The following is a 23,445-nucleotide window of genomic DNA, read 5'->3' as shown; positions in this document are numbered from 1 at the left end:
CACAAAGGCATTATTACTATGATGCGGACTGGAATGAGCACAGAATAAACAGGAAAAATAGTAGCTGTATGCGAAGAACAGGCACGCACAGATGCACTGTTTGAGTGTCTGGGTGTTCTTCCCGAATGGAGCTGTTTTGTTTACCCACTCTTTTATTCTTTTGTTTACCACTGGCAGCGGTAACAGTACTACAAGCAAGACTGCGTGGTCAAGGACAAAGGTAACAGGGGATTGAAAACCCTTCCACATGAGCAGACTAAATGGTGAAGAAAGAAAGATTCAGTTTATTTCTGTCGTTTTTAGTCGACATAAGTATTCCTTTTAGATTACAACCATAAAAATACTTACATCACAGCAAGTCCTACAGAAACTCTCCAGGACCCTAACCTCAGCGAAACAGCTGCTTTCACAAGGGATTTCTCAGAAACACAACCATGACATTGCAGGCAAAAGCAAACAGACTAAGAAAATCATCTACTAATAAACATCACAAATTCTCCCTGAAAAACAGCAATTAGCATAATTGCGCAGTGGAGAAATTGAGAAGCACAAATGACTGAACAAGTGAGATTAATTCTACAGACGCATTAAAACACAGGTAACTTGCATGCCCTTAGGAGAGACTGAAAACTTCCTTTACATCCTTGTCACCTTATGTTATACACAAGAACTCTGTGGGGTGGATTTCTCTTACAGACAAGAAGTCTGAAGTGCTCAGAGAGATGAAATGAATTGTCCAAGCTCACGCAGCTAGTATATGACATGTGGATCTCATGTCTAATAATGCCATGAGAACAAAAATTAATAAAAGCCTTTACTTAACACAGAGACACTAGAAACACTCCCATTTAAAGTCAAAAGTAAGGCACAAATATCCCCAACACTACCGTTATTAAAAGGTTACTGAAAAGATACAGGCAATGAAATAACATCAGATTTTCTAAAGCTGAAGTATCAGAAAGGAATTAATAATACGACTATTAGTATTTGCAGATGTCAGGAATATATACCTAGAAAAACAAAACACTGAGCTAAAAGTGTTCAGAACTAAATATAAATACATGAGAAAATAACTATTTTAAAAATAGAAGATGAAAAGAGTCAAAAATACAATAAAAGATTTTAACTAGACAAGCAGAGCAGAAAGGTAGGTTAGTGGGGAAGTAGTGAACTGTCTTTGGGGCATATTTTTAAAATTTCATAGCAAATAGCTAAGGAATTATTTTTTAGTATGTCAGCATACAAGAGAACACAGGGTAATGATGAAGGTGGCATTTCAAATCAATTGTGTAAGAATTATTCCATAGTATTAACAAGGCTAGAAAATTACAGTTAGAATCCTAATAATGGCGTTCCCGTCATGGCACAATGGGAAGAAATCTGACCGGGAACCCTGAGGTTGCAGGTTTGATCCCTGGCCTCGCTCAGTGGGTTGAGGATGCGGAGTTGCTGTGGGCTGTGGTGTAGGTAGGATCTGGTGTGGCTGTGGCTGTGGCTGTGGCTGGCAGCTGCAGCTCTGATCTGACCCCTAGCCTGGGAACTTCCATATGCCATGGGTGTGGCCCTAAAAAGAAAAAATTGGAAATACAACATGAATAAAAGGATTTAATATCCCAGTAAACAAAGCATTTCACAAAAAAATTTAAAGATTATTATAGATTCAAAAAGATACATGTACCCCTATGTTCATTGCAGCACTATTCACAATGGCCCAAGACACAGAAGCAACCTAATGTTCATTGGTAGATGAATGGATTAAGAAGATGTGGTACATACATACAATGGAATATTACTCAACAATAAAAAAGAATGAAACAATGCCATTTGCAGCAACACAGATGCAACTAGAGATTACCATACCAAGTGAAGTAAGTCAGAAAGAGAAAGACAAATACCATATGATATCACAAAAGTGGAATCTAAGATACGGCACAAATGAACCTATCTACAGAAACAGACCCACGCAGTTAGAGAACGGACTTGTGGTTGCCAAGGGGGAGGGGCAGGGAGTGAGAGGGACAGGGAGTTTGAGGCTGGTAGACAGAAACCATTACATTTAGAATGAATAAGCAGTGAGGTCTTACTGTACAGCACAGGGAACTATATCCAATCTCTGGTGATAAAAAATGATGAAAGATAATATGAGAAAAAGGATGTGCATAAATATATATATGTATGAAGGACTGGGTCACTTTGCTGTATAGCAGAAATTGGCACAGCATTGTTAATCAACTATATTTTCATTTAAAATAAGACTATTATAGGAAAATGGGTAAAATATGACTGGGTAATACACAAAAAAGTAATTAATGAAAAAAGAAGAAACTATAAATATTTGTTGGCTTTTTTTTTTTTTAGGACCACACCCACAGCATATGGAAGTTCCCAGACTAGGGGTTGAATCAGAGCTACAGCTGCCAGCCTACACCACAGTTCGTGGCCAGACTAGATCCTTAACACACTAAGTGAGGCCAGGGATCGAACCTGTGTCCTCATGGAAACCAGTCAGATTCATTTCCCCTGAGCCATGATGGGAACTCCTAAATTTAAATATTAATGAAACAAATATAAATAAAACTGTGATTCCATAGGTTTCCTATCAAATTCACAAAGATTACAAGAAAATGACTTTGGAGGAGTTCCCGTCGTGGCTCAGTGGTTAACGAATCCGACTAGGAACCATAAGGTTGCGATCCCTGGCCTTGCTCAGTGGGTTAAGGATCTGGCATTGCTGTGAGCTGTGGTGTAGGTGGCAGACGCGGCTCGGATCCCGTGTTGCTGTGGCTGTGGGGTAGGCTGGTGGCTACAGCTCCAATTAGACCCCTAGCCTGGGAACCTCCATATGCTGCAGGAGCAGCCTTAGAAAAGGCAAAAAGACAAAAATAATAATAATAATAAAAATAAAAAAAGAAAATTATTTTAAAGATTAAATAATAAAAAAACTGATGAAGGAAGTGGCAAACCTACTCCCGTTCATTATGAATGATATTACAAATTAGTTCAAACTTTCTAGGAGAAAAGTTGGCCTTATGTGTCAAAAACCTGAAAAACTGATCTGGCCAATTCATTTTGAGAAATCATTCCTAAGGATAAAATCATGGGTATCTGTAAAAATGTATCAATAAAATTTTAATTGCAGGAGTTCCCGTCGTGGCGCAGTGGTTAACGAATCCGACTAGGAACCATGAGGTCGCGGGTTCGGTCCCTGCCCTTGCTCAGTGGGTTAACGGTCCGGCGTTGCCGTGAGCTGTGGTGTAGGTTGCAGACACGGCTCGGATCCTGCGTTGCTGTGCCTCTGTTGTAGGCCGGTGGCTACAGCTCCGATTCAACCCCTAGCCTGGGAACCTCCATATGCCGTGGGAGCGGCCCAAGAAATAGCAACAACAACAACAACAAAAGACAAAAAAACAAATGACAAAAAAAAAAAAAAAAAAAAAAAAAAAAAATTTTAATTGCAAAGAAAAACCAGAATGAAAAAGCAAAATGTAAATATAGAATGTACAAAAAAAAGGAGAGACCCCCCACACAACATATTAAAACTTAATAGAAATATGGTTCATAACATGGAATATACACAATCTATTGTTGAGGAATTGAAGGAGGTTTCAACTCAAAACAATAAGCACAATATAATGTGATTTTAAAACATGTGCAGAAAAAAGTCTAAGTGGCCAAAATAAGGTGAATTTTATTTTCTTCTTAGAATTTACTTCCATTTTCTGCAATTGATACTTATTACTCCTGTAATTTAAAAAACATTAAATTTCTTTGTTAATAGACAGGTGACAACCAGGGAAGGGTGAAGGAAAACAACAGGCAGATGAACTCTAAGCCTCTCAAGACACAGCTATTCAGTACAGGAGCCAGTACGTACACACACACAAACACCCCCCACCCCCCGCCACATGACACATTTGAAGAAAATTTTCACCCACAATGATTAAAATAAAAGTCTGGTGAATAAAAAGTGAACCAGTAACCCAGAAAACTCAGTAACCTAGAACTATACATATACATACATTTCTAAGACAGCCCAAGAGTTCTCCTGTGGCATAGCAGGTTAAGGATCTGGTGTTGGCAATGCAGTGGCTTGGGTTGCTGCTGTGGTAGGGGTTCAATCCCTGGCTCAGAAACTTCCACATGCTACGCCAAAAAGAAAAAGGAAAAAAAAGCCCAATCTACCAACAAAGTTTAAGATGTTATCAGATGCAATCAGAGCTTGAATTTTATGAACCAGTGAAGAGTCGAAGTAATTCTGAGAAAAGAACAAAACTAGAGGATTCATCCTTCCTGATTTCAAAACTTACTACAAAGCTATAGTAATCAAAACAGTCTGGCAATGACACAAAGACAAACACAGACCAACAGAATAGAGTTCAGAAATAGGAGTTCCCGTCGTGGCGCAGTGGTTAACGAATCCGACTAGGAACCATGAGGTTGCGGGTTCGGTCCCTGCCCTTGCTCAGTGGGTTGACGATCCGGCGTTGCCGTGAGCTGTGGTGTAGGTTGCAGACGCGGCTCGGATCCCTCGTTGCTGTGGCTCTGGCGTAGGCCGGTGGCTACAGCTCCAATTCGACCCCTAGCCTGGGAACCTCCATATGCCACGGGAGCGGCCCAAGAAATAGCAACAACAACAAAAGACAAAAACGACAAAAAAAAAAGAAATAAACCGTCACATATATGATCAAATGACTTTTGACAAGGGTGCTAAGGCCACTCAATGGAGGAAAAGACACCTTTTCAACAAAGGCTTGAAAAGTGGCTATCTACATGCAGAAGGGTGAAGCTAACACCATATATAAATACTAGGTCAAAATGGATCCATGACCTAAATCTAAGACCTAAAACCATAAGTTCACAGAGGAAAACCTAGAGCAAAGGCTTTATGATGTTGATTTAGCAATGATTTCCTACATACGACACCAAAGGCAAAGAAAAACAAAAGAATAAAGTAGACAAATGGACTTCATGAAAAATTTTCAAGTTTGTATATCAAAAGAAAACATCCACAGAGAAAAGGCAACCTACAGAATGGGAGAAATTTTTCACTAATCATGTATTTTATAAGGAATTAATATCCAGAATATACAGAGACCTCTTAAAGCTCAATAAGAAAACAACCAGATTAAAAAATGAGTAAAGGGCCTGAATAGTTTTCCAAAGAAGATACACAAGTGACCAAAACTTCTTTTCTTTTTCTTTTTTCTTTTTTTTTTTTTTTTTTTTTTTTTTGTCTTTTTGCCATTTCTTGGGCCACTCTCGTGGTTCCTAGTCGGATTCGTTAACCACCGTGCCACAACGGGAACTCCCTTTTTCTTTTTTATAGCAGCCATCCTGATGGCTGTGAAGAGGTGGCTCAGTTTTGATTTTCATTTCCCTGATGGTTAGTGATGCTGAGCGTGTTTTCATGTACTTATTGGCCGTTTGCCAATCATTTTTTTGATAAAGGTCTAGTATCGAAAGTATAGAAAGAACTCCTACAGCTCAATAATAAAAAGATAAATAACTCAATTTTAAACAAGCAAAGGACTTGAGTGTTTTTCCAAGAAGATAATCAAATGATCAAAAAGTACATGAAAACTACTTAACGATACTATGTGATACAAGAAGTACTATTCATGGAGTTCCCGTCATGGCCCAGTGGTTAAAGAATCCAACTAGGAACCATGAAGTTGCGGGTTCAATCAGTGGGTTAAGGATCCGGCGTTGCCGTGAGCTGGGGTGTAGGTCGCAGACGCGGCTTGGATCCCGCATTGCGGTGGCTCTGGCGTAGGCCGGCGGCTACAGCTCCGATTCGCCCCCTAGCCTGGGAACCTCCATATACCACGGGAAGCGGCCCAAGAAATGGCAAAAAGATCAAAAAAAATAAAAAAAAATAAAAAAAGAAGACATACTATTCATCATTAGGGAAATGCAAATCAAAACCGCAATGAGATACCACTTGATATCCATAAGGATTGGCTATATTTGTCTAAAGTGGGGAGGGGAATAAATGCTGGGAAAGCTGTGGAGAAACTGGAACCCTTGTGCATTGCTAGTGGGTATGTAAAATGGTGCAGCCACAGAGGCAAGAGTTTGGGGGTTACTCTAAAGTTCGGCAAAGTTACCACATCATCTAGCAATTCCACTCCGAGTTATACACACAAGGAACTGAAAGCAGGGACTCAGATACCTGTACACCTATGATCAGAGCAGCATTATTCAGAGTAACCAAAAAGTGGAAACGACCCAAAATAGCCAACAACTCATGCATGACTGAACAGAAATGTGATACATGCTACATCACGAGTGAGCCTTGAAAACATCATATTAAGTGAAAGAAGCCATTCACAAAAGACCGCATATTGTATGATTTCATTTAAATGAAATGTCCAGAATAGGCAAAGCCAGAGGCAGAAAGCAGATGAGTGGTTTCCTAAGGCCAGAGGGTTGGAGGGAAAGAGGAATCACTGCTAATGGTACGCGGTTCCCTGAGCGGGGAGGGGGACATTCTAAAATTAGATTGTGGTGGGACTTCCCCTCCTGGCGGAGTGGAAACCAATCCGACTAGGAACCATGAGGTGGCAGGCTCGATCCCTGGCCTCGCTCAGTGGGTTAAGGATCTGGCGTTGCCGTGAGCTGTGGTGCACGTCGCAGACGAAGCTCAGATCTGGAGTCGCTGTGTCTGTGGTGTAGGCCGGCAGCTGCTGCTCCAATTAGACCCTAGCCTGAGAACTTCCATATGCCGCAGGTGCAGCCCTAAAAAAAAAAAAAAAAAAGACAAAAAGACCAATAAATAAATAAATAAAATTAGATTGTGGTGACAGCAACACAACTCCTCGGTGAATATACTGAGAAACAGTGGCACTCTAAAAAGGTAAACTGTATGGCATGCAAATTATATACAAAGCTATTAGAAATTTTATGAACTATAACTGTGTAAGTTCTTAGAAGGTATTACTAATATTTTCTCCACAAAGACAACTGGTATTTAATTTCCCTACTCAGTACACTGCAACTAAATCAAAACTTTTTAACACTTAAAAATAAGTAACCAGTGGCAAACATTACCTTACATTCCAAAATGTTTCAGGGATAATCACAGCACAGAGTTTCAACAGGGAAAAATATAATTTACTGCATTCTGATTTGAAAGCCAGCAAGCATACTGAAACGTGGTGAGTCCAGTTCTACCATGTGCAACATAAATAGCAATTGCTACATAATCCAAGTTTAGAAAAAAAAAAAAAAGGTCAAAAAGTGGTATACCTGGTGACTATTTTTTGCTTGAATTCAAAACTTCAAGTACTTAAAGAACCTCAGGTTGAATCACCTTTTAGAACTGAATGATCCCATCTCAAGGAAAGAAAAAAAAAAAAAAATCCAGCGGAGGAAGAGAGACAACAGGAGCAGCCCAGGCTCCCCCGCAGATTTCCTTAGCTTTTCACTCATGCACATCCAAGCCTCGCAGAGGTCACAGGCCTGAAGGGGCTGTGCAGAGGGCAGCTGATCTTGGCTCAAACAGGACAAGAGTAACCTTCAGCCACAGAGCATGTGATTTACTTCAACTCTTAGGCAGAGCTGGACTCATTTGTACTAAAATAGATTTTCAGATAAAAACATAAAATGTTTATGTACTTTTGCAGCTTCTTACCTATCTATAAGCAGTAAGCACTTTGCAAACTCTGTTGAGCAGAAATTATGTCTATGAAGAATTACCTTTAGGAGTACTTAAAATTTTTTTTAAAACATCTCTTCAAAATTAACAAAATACCTCCAAACTGCTTTACAGATAATCAGCTGTCTGCTTAGCTACCATAAATAATTACCTCTGCTGTTTATGCAGAGTCAAGCAATTCCACTGGCAGCAGAGGGGTTCCAGCTTTCTAGTCTATGGAGGTAAGCAAGCCCAGACAGAGGTGAATGCGAGAGAAAGGTGACAAGGAACGAGACCAAAGCCAAAGTCAGTACCAACAGAGAAAACAAGCCAAAAAGGGGGAGGGGGTGATGGGGTGAAAGGATGACAAAGCCGAGCCCCAAGAAATGGAGAGTGGTATCACCTGAGCAAGAGAGAAAGAGAACCATCCGTGCGGACTAAGTGGTTGCGGAAGAGCAGGTCAATGTCCTTTGTATCCCATTCCTTCCCGCCACGGACGCTCTGCTGGGGGTGGCGGGGGCAGGGTGGTGAGAGTATAACTGGTGCCACCTCTGCGGAGAACAGAGGACTGGGCTCCCAAGAGCCCGAAGCCCAGGCCTGTTAAAAAGACATCCCTGAGAAACTGACCTGCACTTCGGGGTCTGGCAGGGATGGGCTGGGGTCATGACCAGTGACTTGTGCTTGGCCGTGATGATCAAGTCTCTGGAACAGTTGGGCAGCCAGGAGGGCTACAAGCCCTGCGGCCATAAGGGAGCTTCTCTTGCTTCAACAAGACCTGGCTCCTTGCCAGTGGTATCAGGCACAGCCAATGTCCCTGAGGGAACCTGGGGGACCTGGGCAGCTCTCGCTCCATCTGAGAGAACGGTGCTTGCAAAGACGGATATAAAGGACCCTAAGTACAGTACTATTTAAGGCAATAAAAAAAGGAAAACAATCTCAAAGTCCTCTAACTGGCTCTATCACACTACGCTCATAAAACAGAACGATGAGCTGATGACATGAACTGCGTTATGCGTGCTGTCCAAAACATGAACTGAGAAAAGCAAGGAACAGGATATACATATACGCTAGCACAGTTTGTGCTTAAAGATGATGACATACAGACCTAATTCTTTTTTTTTTTTTTTTTATGCTTTTTAGGGCTGCACTTGCAGCATATGGAGGTTCCTAGGCTAGAGGTCAAATCAGAGCCGCAGCTGCCAGCCTACACCACAGCCACAGCAACACCAGATCCGAGCTGTGTCTGGACCTACATCACGGCTCACAGCAAGGCCGGATCCTTAACCCACTGAGCGAGGCCAGGGATTGAACCCGTGTCCTCATGGATGCTAGTCGGGTTCGTTAACCGCTGAGCCACAACAGGAACTCCGAGACCTTTCTAATTCTTACACGAAACTCAGCAGCCATGAGCAAAATGACTGCTAAGTGTGACTTCATAAAAATGAAACAGCTGCCCATGAGAAATAATACCATAAACAAAGTCCAAAGATGCTGATGTCCACCAGGCACACGCCAGAAGCAATTCCTGGGCAGCTCTGAAAGACGTGGTGACTGGCTGAAGGAGACAGAGGGAGGAGACTTAAGTGCTCACTGCCTGCGTATACTCACCTCTGTTCTACATGCATGCATTATCTGCTCAAGATGAATGAAGCTTTAAAGTAAATGCTGAAGCCTACCCATACATACACACGCCTCTATATGCAAACACACAGGGGGCTAAGAAGCACTAGCTCTAAGGAGGGAAACAGATTTTCCTGTGTATCTTTACGTATTATCTGAATTTTTATCCTGTTCATTAGTTTCACAGTCCAATCTTACTTTATAATAGAAGCGCAGCTGCTGAAAGTGCACAATCTTTGACTCTAAAATTCCACTGCAAGAACCTGACACTAGGTTGGAGAACTGCAGATGTATTTTCCAGCAGGAGATGCTTTCCTAACCTTAATGGGCTAAAATCTAGGGACTACTAAATTTTGTCTATCACTAGAGAACTGGTTACCTGAATACATACCTACATGTGCATATACAACGTGATACCTACCTATAACAATTAAAGGTGATGATTTCGAGCTATATTTACCAACATGGTGCATAATATTCTTGAATGAAAAAAGTATAAGATCATAGATTCATTAATGTATACTCATACTCACAGAATTATCAAGAAAGATAAGGAAAATCACCTGGTCTCTTAGTGGCAGAGTTGGGGCTTTTCATTTCTGTACACACTTCTGGACTATGAATTTTTTAATAATGAATGTGTACTTTTCATGATCAGGAAAAAGTTATTTTCTTTTTAAAAAATAATAACCCTCCTGAATAGCATGGAATTAAAAAAAGAGACATCTACGGGTTTAGCTTCAGTGATGCAGCCGGGAACCACTCCCCGGTCCTCTGTGGGTGCTACGGTATCGCCACCACTCCTTCTGGAAACTTTCCCTCCCTGGTTATGATTCCTGGCTTGTCTCCAAGTTGCTGTTACAGCCAATCAGCTGCGTGCTGTACACTCCCCGCTGCACAAACGGGTGGCCCGGCTCCTCCTCCTCCTCAGGACTCAACATCCTGGCCCCCTGGACAGACAGCTTTCTCACTCTGCGCACTCTCTCCAGGAAAGCTAGGGATCGCCGTGATTTCGGTACTTGCTAACTCCCACGTCTGTCTCTATCCAGACCTTTCCCGCGAACACCAGACTGAGGGATCTGTCTAACGGACACTTCTTCCTCCATGTTGAACAGGTGCCTAAAACTCAGTGTATCGAAACTCACTTCCTCGTCTTTCCCCTCACGCTTGCTCCCCTTGTTGTTCTGACTCTTTGTGAACATCCTGCTGCCAGAAACAAAGGCATCAGCCTTGGTTCTTCCCACTTCTTCCTCTCTCACGCCCAATAAATCACCAATTTCCGGGGACTCTTCCTCCTCAGCCCCACTGTCACTTGCCTAATTCAAGCCACCAGCAACTCTCACCTGGACTCCTGTTTAGTTTTCCTAAGCCAATTCCCCAAAGCCATCCTGTGTTGCCAAGCAATCTTCTTAAACGATAAAAGTGAACTTGCTACTACCTGTTTAAAATCCTCGAAATGGGTTCCATCCATTACTCCTACGTTCTGTCACTGGAATCCTTAATTCTCCCTGATACTAGAGTTTTTCCTCACATCTCTGTAAATGCTACTCCCTGGAGGCTCCAAAGGGCACCCGGGAGAGCTTCAGCCTGCCCCCTACAACAAACAAGTTCCCCAAACCACCTCAAATAAACAATTTCAGCTACAATTTGCCTAATGCACGTCATCCAACCCCTGCCACACCCCCTCTGGACCAGACTGTGTAGAGGTTCTGGAGCCAGATGCTACCCTCTGGCCCCCACCCCCTTTCACTCTCACTCACAGCCCATTCAAGTGTGTGACTTCTAATTATCTTTCGAGTCACAACTGAAACATCATCCTGCGCCCCCAAGAGCAGACCAGGAACCCCCATGGCAACCTATAATCGTCTCTGCCACAGCCCTCTTGTACTGTATTATAATTACCTGTGTACCTGCCTGAGCCCCTCCAAGTCTTTGTTCCCTGAGGACTTAAACCATGGCCTGCTCACTGCTCAGTCACCTACACCCGGCACAGAACCCGGAGCATTACAGACATTCCGTGAATAGCTAGCAAATAAATTATAAATACACGAATTTGCCAAATAAACTACAGCTAAAGGGCAACGATACTGGGATATCAAATATTTAAATGACTTACTTCTACATTTAAAAGAACCTGCCGGTGAAGTGAGCATTAGAAAACAAATAACAAGTATGCCTTACTTTGGGCTTAACATTTCCTTGGAAACTGGATAAACGGAGTGCTTTGCAAACTGAGTCCCACGGTGAGTAGGCTAGGAGAGCTCTCTATATAAGAGGCTTCTTTCATAAAGTGAAAAACCTCCTAACAAATTTATCTATTCCACACGAGCTTAGGTTTTCACAGGATTTATTGCCTTTCCTTAAAAAGAGAAGCCTCATAGAATTAATTTTTCAATATCTTCCTCCTCTTTTTCCCCAAATATGACTTGTTTCATACAAACCGTAATACCACTGTCCGACGAGTTTGGGGGTTTTTTAAATCCCTTAGTTCTCTAGACCACCTATGAGATTCAGGGGTACAGACACCTACAGCCGACCTGACATCATGATAGGAAGAATTCTTCTCCTTAAGATGACGATGTTAGAATTCACAGGTCGTAATGAAGTTAGAGATTTTATTTTATTTTTTGGTCTTTTTCCTTTTCTTGGGCCGCTCCCGCGGCATATGCAGGTTCCCAGGCTAGGGGTCGAATTGGAGATGTAGCCACTGGCCTACACCAGAGCCACAGCCACGCGGGATCCAAGCCACGTCTGCAACCCACACCACAGCTCATGGCAACGCCAGATCCTTAACCCACTGAGTGAGGCCAAGGATCGAACCCACAACTTCATGGTTCCTAGTCGGAATCATCAACCACTGCGCCATGACAGGAACTCCTGAAGTTAGAGATTTGAAAGAGCTTGTCTAGAGAGATAAGTAACTGAGTTACCCTGAGTCATTAACCTAAATATTTTTTTATTCACATAACAAAAGCAAGCGTCAAATATGAAGCAACCACAGTTTAAACAAAATTAAATGCCAACTCTGGTTCAGAGACTATATCTTCCTTAAGTTTAAAATACAGGTCTGATCCACATTTAAACAGATTCATTTATAAGACATACTTTAGAAAATACCTTATTCTTTGCCGTGGCTCAATATTTTAAATACCTGAGCCTTGCGTCTGCCTTTGGCTTCTGGTTTTGTTCAATTCTGTTCTTGGTATCCAATTAGTCAGCCCATGAAACAGTGCTTCTCTAGGTATGTTTGCGAGGCGCTGCTTTTCTATTTTTTTGCAACTTGCTCGAGTTTTCAAGTTTAGCAAGCTTAAAAGGAAGAACTTTCAAACATGAATTTTAGGTACACCGAAAACAAAAAAATATGAGATACCCGACAACATCTGGCTATGCGCCAAGGAAGTGAGGGCACACGATCCCCGCCCCCGAGGAATTCTGTCGCGTCTAACCCATCAATTCTCACCGGAAAGCCCCAGAGGACCTGTAAACACGAACCCCACATACAGCGCGCGAGGTGGTTACATAATACATCTATGAAGAACTATGTTCTGCGGGGTGATGAGTGAAGAGAAAATTGCTGGAGCTGCACACTGGGGCCCAGCAGCCAGCACTTCTCAAGCTACATGCTAGACCTGATTCCAGCTGGGAACACACGTCCCAGCACACGCCCCGAGAGCACGGTCGGGACGGTGGTCGACTGCACGGGGGACGGGTGTTCTTCTGGGTTTCAGCATCTCATGAGACCGGCGTGCGGACGCCGTCCTGCGATGAGGCGGGTGTTAGGTAACAGAGGGTCCTGGTCTTGGGGACAAAGGCAAAGCTTGGTTCTAAACCAAGGTCAAGGCGAAGCCACTCCACAGTGATTCTCGGCTGCTCTGAAACAGGCTGGCAGTTGCTCAAAGCTAAACACAGCGTTACCACAGGAGCGGGTGTGTGCCTGAGAGACGGAGAACACACACACATCCGCACAGCAAGTCCCGGGTTCACAGCGGTCCCTCCCGACAGCCCCCAGAGCGCAAACAACCCAGACGTCCACCAGCTGATAACAGGGGACTCTTCCACCTTCGGAGGCTATGAAATACCGACACATGCTCAACACCCACCCTGAAAGCATCAGGCTAGTTAAGTAGAAGACACAAAAGGCCACGTACTGGCTCAGTCCACTGACACGAAACGTCCAGAAGAGGCAAATCCGCAGAGAAAGGACATTGGTGGCTGCCCGGAGGTGGGAAGAGCACTTCAGAGGGACTGCTCACTGAAGTGCTTTCTCCTGGTGTGACAAAAATCTTCTGGAATTAGACTGTGGTGACGGTTGCAGAGTGCTCTGAATATACTAATACCGGGAGACGACACACTTGAAAAGGGTGGACTTTTCTTTCTCTTTCTTGGCCACCCCACAGCACATGGAGCTCCTGGGCCAGGCATCAGATCTGAGCTGCAGGCGTGACCCACGCCACAGCTGGGGAAACACCAGGGCTTTACCCCCGTGCCGAGCCGGGAACGAATCTGCGTCCCAGCGCTGCAGAGATGCCACTGGTCGCGTTCCATCCCAGCAGGAACTCCTTGGAGGGTGACTTTCATGGTATGGGATATCTCTCCATCTTAAAAAGGGGGTTCTCGGTGGGTTTTGGTGACAATACATCTGAAGGACACGGCATAACTCCACCAGTAAAAGCAGCTTACTACGACGCCAGGGACTGGTTTTGAGACTCTGACAATCACCGTACTAAAGAATCCCAGGAAAAATCGCTTCTCGGCCTTTTGGCTAAGATCAAGTGAAGAATCCCAGGAAAAACCATAATAACATGCCTTTGCGTATTAAGGTCAAAAGAACAGGTGAAAGTGAGTTTTTAGTGACAACTTCAAAAACTGCCTTGAGGTGACAAGACATACCCAAAGACAAAAAAAAACAATCACCGTAGTTTCTAAGTAACAAAGAGACAGCTAAGGCCTCCTGAAGCCGCTAGGAGGGAAAGGATTTATAAGCTGTTCCGAAGGAAGAGAGGACGGACAGTAGGGTTTTCATTCTCCCACAGCAGCTGGGGACAGAAAAAGAGTAAAAAGAGGATAAACAAGAAGGTCCTACCGTGCAGCACAGGGACCTATATTCAATACCCACTGATAAGCCCCAACGGAAAAGAACATGAAGTAGATACATCACTACGTCACTGTGCTCGACAGCAGAGACGAAGGCAACGCTGTAAATCAACTATACTTCAATAAAAGTTTTTTAAAAAAGAAGAGACGACAAGGATTCAATGCAACAATATAAGGCACTAGAAGAAAGACCAGCCACAGGAAAGAAAATATATTTATCAACAGTGATTTGGCATATATATTCCAACTTATATATGGAACACATTTCAAATGTTTGTAAATCATAACACTGAACGCAACTGCCAAGAGACATAATTTTTGAAAAAGCAGGTAAGATTGCAAATGACCTATCATAATTTCTAATCACTCACTACTTGTACTTTCCCAGCTGAAATCTCGAACGCCAGCAGCCACCTCCCTCCCATCTCTTCACACATCAGAGCGTCCCAACAGGAGGAATTCCCGCTCCGATCTGCTGCCACCATGCATCTCAGCAGCTCTGAAAATTCTGGCTCCCTGCTCCTCAAGGAGGTGAGGCCAGTGGAGAAGCATCTGCTCTCCAGAGCCATAATCAAAGTGCAGCGCTGCCGTGGCAGGTGCACACCAGAGCTGTGCCTAAAGCAGAGGCTGCCGGCAGCCTCCTTCTCCAAGGCTTTTGTTTTGTTTGTTGTTGGCCACACCCCCAGCCCACGGAAGCTCCCAGGTCCGGGACCACACCCAAGCAAGAGCAATGACAAGGCCGAATCCTTTAACCACTAGGCCGCCAGGGAACTCCCACCAATGTTCTTACGACAGGAAACTGCCACAGAGGCATTTAGGGTCTCTGCTAAACCTGTCCTCACTGCTGAAGAGCAGAGACCCCACCACAGCCAGTGGGTGTATGGGAGGAAATAATTCAACACGCCAAACATGCTGGGGTCTGGAAGAGCACAAATAAGAAGCACCCCTCTGTCCCATTCCTCTTGAAACTCACTTTCGGATGAGGTCTTCCCTGTCCTCCAAGAGTCAAAGAAGTGCTGCCATCTATGAGAGGCCTTTCCTGAGAACCCGAAGCAACTGGGCGCTTCCAGCCTGTGTCCCAAAGGCACTGGGTGTTAACTGTCGCGGTGCCTGAGAGACTGATAAGAGTTATTGGCACGACTGCTCCCCAGTCGGTATCTTCTCCAACAACGGAGCACCTGACTCATCTCTGCATTCTCAATACCTTGGACAGTGCTTGGCAGAGAGAAGGGGCCAGGGAACATTCGAATGAGGGGATGGATTTCTTCCAGTGTTGGAGGGAACAGAAAAATAAGCAAATGCACAAATCCAAAATGAAGTCATCTGCCAGTCTTGCTCCTTAGAAAATGGGGCCTAAGCAGGAAACCTCAAAGTCATCGAACCAGTGACTCTGAATACACTGAACAGCCAAGGCAGATGAATTCACATGCACAGTAAATATTCTGCTTGCCCCTCTGCATCACATTTTTTTTTTTTTTTAATGTTAGAAGGCGCCCCTGACTGGGCACACAAAATCCCCAGTGATGGGGATTATTACATCTTCTATTTGGCATTTCTGACATCTGAAGAAGTGTTTACCTCAAACTGAATCTAGACACAGGGTTCCGCAATATTTAGAAGGAAAACTACGAGAACCCTTCAGGGGAATAAAGGGTTCCAACCAAGTTCTGACCACAGCTAAGGAATGAAAGCCCCAAAGCACACTGAATCACAAGAGTCCCCTGTGCTAGCAGCCACACCGACCGCACGCCTTGAGAATAAATAGGAGGGAATGCTACAGCGTCTAAGACAGGGTGGGCAAGGGTGCTGCCAAGCCTCTGGAAGTTGCCTGAGTGTTTCTGGCAGTGATTGGAACCCACCTAAGGAAGGCGGGAGCAAGTCTTTGTTTTAGTGGTTGTTTGCCTCATCTTGCAAATCTTACATTTTATATTCCTAATTTTTACTTCCTCAAATTATAATACTAGGAGAGGCCCTAAAATTTATCAACTCCAACCCACAATCTCAGAAATAAAGACACCAAGGTCTACAAGGGCCAGGACTTGTCCAAGGGCATACTGATGATCAGAGGCAGAGTCTGAACTCAGTCGGGCCTCTAGCCTGCCCAGCTTAGAGCTCCTGCCACAACATGAAGCGTTCTCCTCTGGTAACACGTCTTGTTAGAGTCTGGTCCCACACACACACACACACACACACACACGTTATGTATACAGACACACCCACATGTTTACATACTTTTACAGCTCTAGGAAAAGCGAGGGCTGTTCAGAAACATACTAAAAAGGTATCTGTTAACCGAAAAGGCTGGCCCTGTGATGAGGCACTCGTGTTGTCTGCGTGCCCCACTAAAACACCAAATCCCTGTGTCGACACTTATACTGATTTTAATATGAAGCGTGAGGGTGATAGGGCAATGGGCAACCTGCTTGTAATCCCCCGATTCCAGCTCTGACATTTAATGAGTCACGTAACCTTGGACACATCTGCTTAAGCTTTTTAAACCTCGGCTTCCTCAACTGGAAAACTGGAAAAACACAACTGACTGGTAGGTACACGTGAGGATCCCAGAGACGACTGGAAGGGGCTCTGGCCGGGACCCAATCCTCACTCAGTGTCCGAGCTGTTATTACCATTACCGCTGCCTACTCACCTCGGGCTGTCTACAAAAGCGCCCCAAGAGAAGTTTTCTGGATATTTCTCCCTCTTTCTCTCTCACACACACATAATCCTGATTACTCAGCATCTGCTCTTTGGAACAGAGAGTACAGCAGACGAAGAACCCTCATCAAGAAAACTTTCTGCTTTTCTTTTGCAGAGATCACATTCTTACCCCAAATTAATTTTTAAATTCTACAACGCACAGTGCCGATAAGAAGAATTTGGAATTTACAGACACAACTCATTTTCTTTTTCTCACACGTTTTCATGCCTTCAACCAGGATGAGTCTGGTTGCCCAAATTCAGCAAAGAAGAAGTGCAACTGGCTCAGAAGGAAAACAAGTCCCCTTGCTGACCACTCAGTACCTTTCACTGTTCAGACACAAAGGACACTCTCTACCTCACTGTTGGCGACAGGGAGAGCAAATTATTCCCAAGATTTATTGTGCATTTCTGTTTTAACTCTATTACAATCTGAAATGAACACAGTCATAAAAGGCCCCTCATCCACGTACAGAACTATGCCTCAAATAATGTCCCTCCCCCACATTCCTTAAAACGCCAGGTTTATCAAAAGCAGAGGACAGCAGTAGGGTATTTCGAATTCTTAATATCAAAGGAATGACCTTTCGAGCTGTTTTATTTCTTCCTAAAACCGCAGTTTAAGAAGCCAACTGCTCTGGTCTAAATTCCTTTACTAATTACTCATGCCTGTGATGCTCGCTGGACAAGTGAAGGAATACGTTTACATACATTCATTTTAACAGCCAAACACCTCTAAACAAAATTTACTTCATTTTACTGTAAATCTCAGTCTTTTTGAAGGTGTTACTGTCTGGGTTCCTAGAGCTCTCTGAAATTTCAGTTGCAGAACATATGATTTCATTTGAAAGTAAATCAATACTTGAAACAAATTATTTAATCATCTTTTTATGAAAGATTAAACAGCCACAAATTTTATTTTACCAGGACTAAAATGCATTAAATTACATTTCACTGACATAAGATCAAAAGAACCTCATAAATACAATGCTGCGTTTTACCAGAGTGAGGTTATAAGAAGCCAAACCAAAAAATATTCCCTCTGGAACACAAACACCATTTTAAGTAATTTTAAAACTCTCTTGACATTTGATCCATTAAAAAAAAAAAGAAGTTCTTCCTATAAACAAAATCATTAAAGGCTGCTGGAAAACAAGCCCAAAGAATTATAAACAAAAAGTTAATTTTTCCAAAATGCAATGCTATTTTTTGCCTATCATGAATGACTAAGAAATGTTCATATACTATACATCCAGCTGTTTTAAAATTGTATAATTCTAAAATTATTCTCGGCCTACATTAAAACTTGACCATGAGATATAAAATGTGGTCAAAAGTACCTCTTGCCAGTAAACAGTATTATAGTTTTTTAATATAAAATCAAAGTCAATATAATTTACATGTCTTATTAGCTTAAACTGGTCATTTATGAAAACAGAACTAGCTTTTCTCAGATCAAAAAAATTTAAAGTCACCAGAATTTCATAATACAGATGACAGATGGGTCAAATATACTACAATGTCTAAGCTCACGGGATCACGGATTTTATACGTCCCAAATTACATAATATTGGGGGGGACAGGGAGATGCCTTAAGACTTCTGAAAAATCTTATATGAGAAGTTAATAAGGATAATTTTTAAAACAGGTATGCTACTAGAGAGTAATATTTCAATGAGGAATATAATTAAACTACACAGTCAACACTATCTCCAGACACTGATTTCTCAAATGTCACCAGACTATCCTTCTGCTAAAAAGTACTTTTAAATACACGAGGCACCCCAAGTATCAAGTTTTCCAATCCCTACCTTTGGCAGATACCGGTACTGCTTTCCTGCTGCACTGAAGCCCTGAACTGCACAATCCAAATAAATGAGAACTACTGTCTTCTTCCTGTTAGAGTCCATTCTAAGTTATTTTAGAAAGATATCTCAGGAAATCTAAGGAAAAAGTTGAATAAATATATACTTCCTTTTCCCATATTCAGGATACCAAGTATTTATAAATATGGCCTCCCTCTCATCTCAGGTAACTTCAGCTTTAGGAATGGTGTCATTTTTTTAGCGCTAATGTAGTTCTGAACATACCTTCCTATCTAATTTGGGGGGAAAGCAATTATTTTAAACGTTGAACAGCAGCTAATCAAAACACCAGTGAAGCGCAAATAAAATCACTTTGTTTATAATAAAATCTAAAGATCATGTAATAAGCTTGGACATTATCTTTCCAGCAATTTTCTATAATGTCCAAGGCAATAAAGACAACATTCGTTTTTACAAGAGGAAAACAAGGAGTTTAAAAAATATATTTTCTCAACTAAGAAATGCCTTCTCTTTTGTCAATATTACAAGACATCCATCGACTGACAAAGGAAAAATGAACATTTCACTTGCCTGTTTAGGAAACTAAATTGGGAGCATTACCAGTCATAGACTTAAGTTATTTCTAGGGAAGAATATTTAAAGCAAAGAGAAAGTTCACTGCCAACTGCTCAATTGGGTGGGGGGGAACGGCCTGAACGAGATACCCCTCATCACTCGCCTTTTTCCCCACCACCCACCCGGCACCAAACCCCCATTGTTCTACGTAAAACTCACAGCTCACGGTATCTAAATCGCAACTGCCACATTTCTGGGGCAGGTGATCAGGAGAAGGAACTCTGGAGAACCACACCGACTTGCTGCTTTGCCTTCTCTTCCCCCACCCCAATAAAATCCAAATGAGATCGTAAATCAGTCACAAGCTGGTGGGGGAGAGGATCCCAGCTTCCCATCCAGACGGCTGGATGTCACTCCAGAGGCGGATGAGCAAAGCCCCGGAAGGTTACCATGATAGACCGAGCCCCCTAAAGATCACTTAAACTGACACATCCGAGGAAAATGTAAGGAAACCCCGGGCCGAAAGCCCTGCAAAGTACACGGCCCGGGGAGTAGACGCTGCTCTTCCCGAGCAGCCGCGCCAGGAGAGCCCAGGGCAGCAGCGCGCAGGGTCCCCCGCGGTCCACTTCCTCCCGAGCCCGGCCGGCAGGAGGCTGACCACCTGCCCCGGCGCCGCCGCCGGCGCGACGCGGACACTCACCCATCCTTCCTCTTGGCTTTGTAGACGTGCCCGTAAGTGCCTCGGCCAACTTTGCAGCCCTCGTATTCAAACAGGTCCTCGACCCGCTCCCGCTCGCTGCTCAGCTTCACTTTAAAGTCATAGTCCATTGTCACAGCCTGCGAGGCCGGGGAGCGGGGCCGGGGCGCCGGGGGGCAGGGGTGGGGACCGGCGAAGCTCCGGCAGCCGCGGCCCCCGGGAACCCGCCCGCGCTACGCCCGGCGGCCGCAGCGCCGGCCCGACCGCGGCGGCAGGAGCAGGAGGCGGCCCCGCGAGGGCGCCGGGGACATCCAGGGGGGCGGCGGGCAGGGGCCGGCCGGGGGGGGACGGCGAGGTCCCCGGCGCAGAGAGCGAGCGACGAGGCTGGGGGTGGGGAGCGCTGTCGCTGCCCTTGTCCCCGCGGGCTCCCGGGGCGCCGGCCCCTGGCTCCGGCCGCGCGCTCTGCCCCCGCGGCGGGGAGCGGCGGGGCGGCGCGGCGGGCTCCCCTCTGGCGCTTGCGCTCGCGCCTCGCCGCGCTCACACACGCTCGCACTCACTCACTAGCCCGCTCGCTCTCCCATACACTCAAACAGAAAGGCAGCGCCGCACAACAGCCGGTACCTCCTCAGCGAGCGGAGGGAGGGGACTCGCGGAACACGGCCGCGCTGTCGCAAAACGTCGCGAAGCCTCGGGCGGCTCGGCGCCCCGCGCAGCGCGCCCCGCGCCGGCCGGCCCGCAGCCCCAGCCGGAGACCGCTCCCCGGGGGCCGCGCGGCCCAGGCGCGGTAACCGCTGCCCGGAGCTGCTGCCCCACGCACAACGTGGGCCGTCCCGGCGGTGGCCGGAGCGCCAGACTACAGGGCCCAGAATGCACCGGCCGCCGCCGTGGCCGCCGCTCCTGCGGCTCCACCCCCCCCCCCCACAGTGGCGATGTCGGAGCGTTGCATGATGGGATTAGTAGTCCAAGGGAGGGGAGTCGTTGCAGCCACTTGGGGAGAAAAAAATTTTTTTACAGCGACGGAAAAATCAGACTCTGAGCCAGAGTCTGATTTGGGGGGTGGGGAATTAACCAAGGAAATTCCAGTGTGAGGAAGGCTAGTCTGTATTAGAATCACGCTGTATCCCACTTCCGAACTCTAGAGTTTAAAGGGCATGATCATTATCGAAAAAACTCTTGGGTATTGGTCCACAGCTCACCGGCTGTCACTTAAATGTGTGCTCGTCGTTCCCAGTCTCCTACGGGCTGCACAATGAGCGACGTGCTGACACACATTGCAGACAGCAGTAAAAGTGAGTCAAGAAGGAGTGGCCACGCCGCTCCCAAAGAGTGTCGCTCTGGTGACAGATGACCGTCCAAATGCGTCCCATCCTTTCAGAGGTGACATTATTTTGAGGACAGCCTTCTGCACCACTGCCTACAAGAACAGCGGTTTTTAGCCAGATTACAGCAGTGGGTCTAAATCCATGGAAACCGTTTGTCAATAAGTTTAAGGTAGGAAAGTTGTGGCTGAAGGAGTCCTGAAGGCTTGATAATCATCTCTCATTTTCTCTCTCTGATTTAGACGTCTGTTTTTTCGTTTTATATTTTTATCCATTTTACTGTTCCCAGTTGCTACGGTTTCCACCAGAGCTCTCCACCCCCCAAAGGACATATCATCTCTCCCGCTTTTAACCCCCATAACACATTTTTATGCCTTTCCCACGGTGGTCATCAAATTCTCTTTTGCCTTCTATTTCCTCTCTCTTGCTAGAGTATAAACTCCTATAGGAAGTCATATTTGTGTCTTCCATAACACTTGGTATCATGCCTTGATTGTGGTTCATAGCAAACATTTGTTGAATTAATGGGTAGGAATGTTGACATTAAAAATCTCTACGTACAGGAGTTCCCGACGTGGCGCTTTGGTTAACAAATCTGACCAGGAACCATGAGGTTGCAGGTTCGATCCCTGCCCTTGCTTAGTGGGTTAAGGATCCAAAGTTGCCGTGAGTTGCGGTGTAGGTCGCAGACTCTGCTCGGGTCCGAGTTGCTGTGGCTATAGTGGAGGCCGGTGGCTACAGCTCCGATTGGACGCCTAGCCTGGGAGGCTGCATATGCTTCGGGAGCGGCCCTGGAAAAGGCAAAAAGACACACACAAAAAAATCTATGTACAAATGTTGACCATGATACAATGTTATGAAAATCCTCAGAAGGACTCCTCTTTTATACAGATTTACTTGGAGAAAATGGTGACTTCACCACTGGTTTAAACAAACTTAAGTATCGAACATTACTTAATGTTAATGAAATTGTTTTTACCTAGTATATCATTATTTAGTGTTTGAGTACACTGACTGATTAGGTGGGCCTAGGATTGAATCTTTTTTTTTTTTTTTTTTTTTTTTTTTGTCTTCTTAGAGCCATACCCCCAGCATACGGAGGTTCCCAGGCTAGGGGTCAAATCAGAGCTGCAGTTGCCAGCCTACACCACAGCCAACTTGGGATCTGAGCCACATTTGCCACCTACACCACAACTTATGGCAACACTAGATCCTTAACCCACTGAGGGAAGCCAGGGATTGAACCCACATCCCCATGGCTACTAGTCAGGTTCATAATCTCCTGAGCCACAACAGGAGCTCCTGCTTGTTATTTGATTGTTTGCCAATTTTTTTTTTTTTTTTTTGTCTTTTTGCTATTTCTTGGGCCGCTCCCGCGGCATATGGAGGTTCCCAGGATAGGGATCAAATCGGAGCTGTAGCCACCGGCCTACGCCAGAGCCACAGCAACGTGGGATCCGAGCCTTGTCTGCAACCTACACCACAGCTCACGGCAACGCCGGATCGTTAACCCACTGAGCAAGGGCAGGGACCGAACCCACAACCTCATGGTTCCTAGTCGGATTCATTAAACACTGCGCTACGACAGGAACTCCTGTTTGTCAAATTTTATGGCCGAATTCATGGTGTATGGAAGTTCCTGGGCCACAGGATTGAATCCCAGCCACAGCTGCACCCCAAGCCGTAGCAACACTGGATCCTTTAACCCGCTGAGCGAGGGATGGAACCTGCCTCCTCAGGGATACTAGTCGGGTTCTTAACCCACTGAGCTTCAACAGGAACTCTAGAAACTCCATATTTTGTATTTGTTGAGGCATGTGTCCTTTCGTCCAAGTATTTACTCATAGATCTTGGAAAACCAAACCACCGCCCCTAGAGGAAAGGTTGTAAAGAAGCCAAGAAGCCTGGGACTGAGCCTACCCCCCCTACCCCCACCCCCTGCGTAGGATATTCCTCAACCTTGACGGTCCCAGACTTCAAATGTACTTTTGACTACTGCTT

The 23,445-nt window shown here is 44.8% G+C and overlaps 1 protein-coding gene across 5 annotated transcripts in view; it reads right to left on the bottom strand.

The window, feature by feature from the left end:
• The window catches only part of CDK8 (cyclin dependent kinase 8), a 107,060-nt gene extending 86,704 nt beyond the window's left edge, over nt 1-20,356 (bottom strand). For 4 of the 5 annotated variants that reach the window (XM_021065497.1, XM_021065498.1, XM_021065499.1 and 1 more), the window contains exon 1: nt 20,129-20,356. In XM_021065497.1, coding sequence (XP_020921156.1) covers nt 20,129-20,256 — 128 coding nt within the window. In that variant the 5' untranslated portion in view covers nt 20,257-20,356. The remainder of the gene's footprint in view (nt 1-20,128) is intronic. The other variant, XM_021065501.1, reaches the window with a different exon arrangement.

This window comes from Sus scrofa, chromosome 11 (genome assembly GCF_000003025.6).
Source record: "Sus scrofa isolate TJ Tabasco breed Duroc chromosome 11, Sscrofa11.1, whole genome shotgun sequence".
Lineage (NCBI taxonomy): Eukaryota > Metazoa > Chordata > Mammalia > Artiodactyla > Suidae > Sus > Sus scrofa.
The sequence above is the reverse complement of the archived record's forward strand: the minus strand, read 5'-3'. Positions and strand labels throughout refer to the sequence as shown.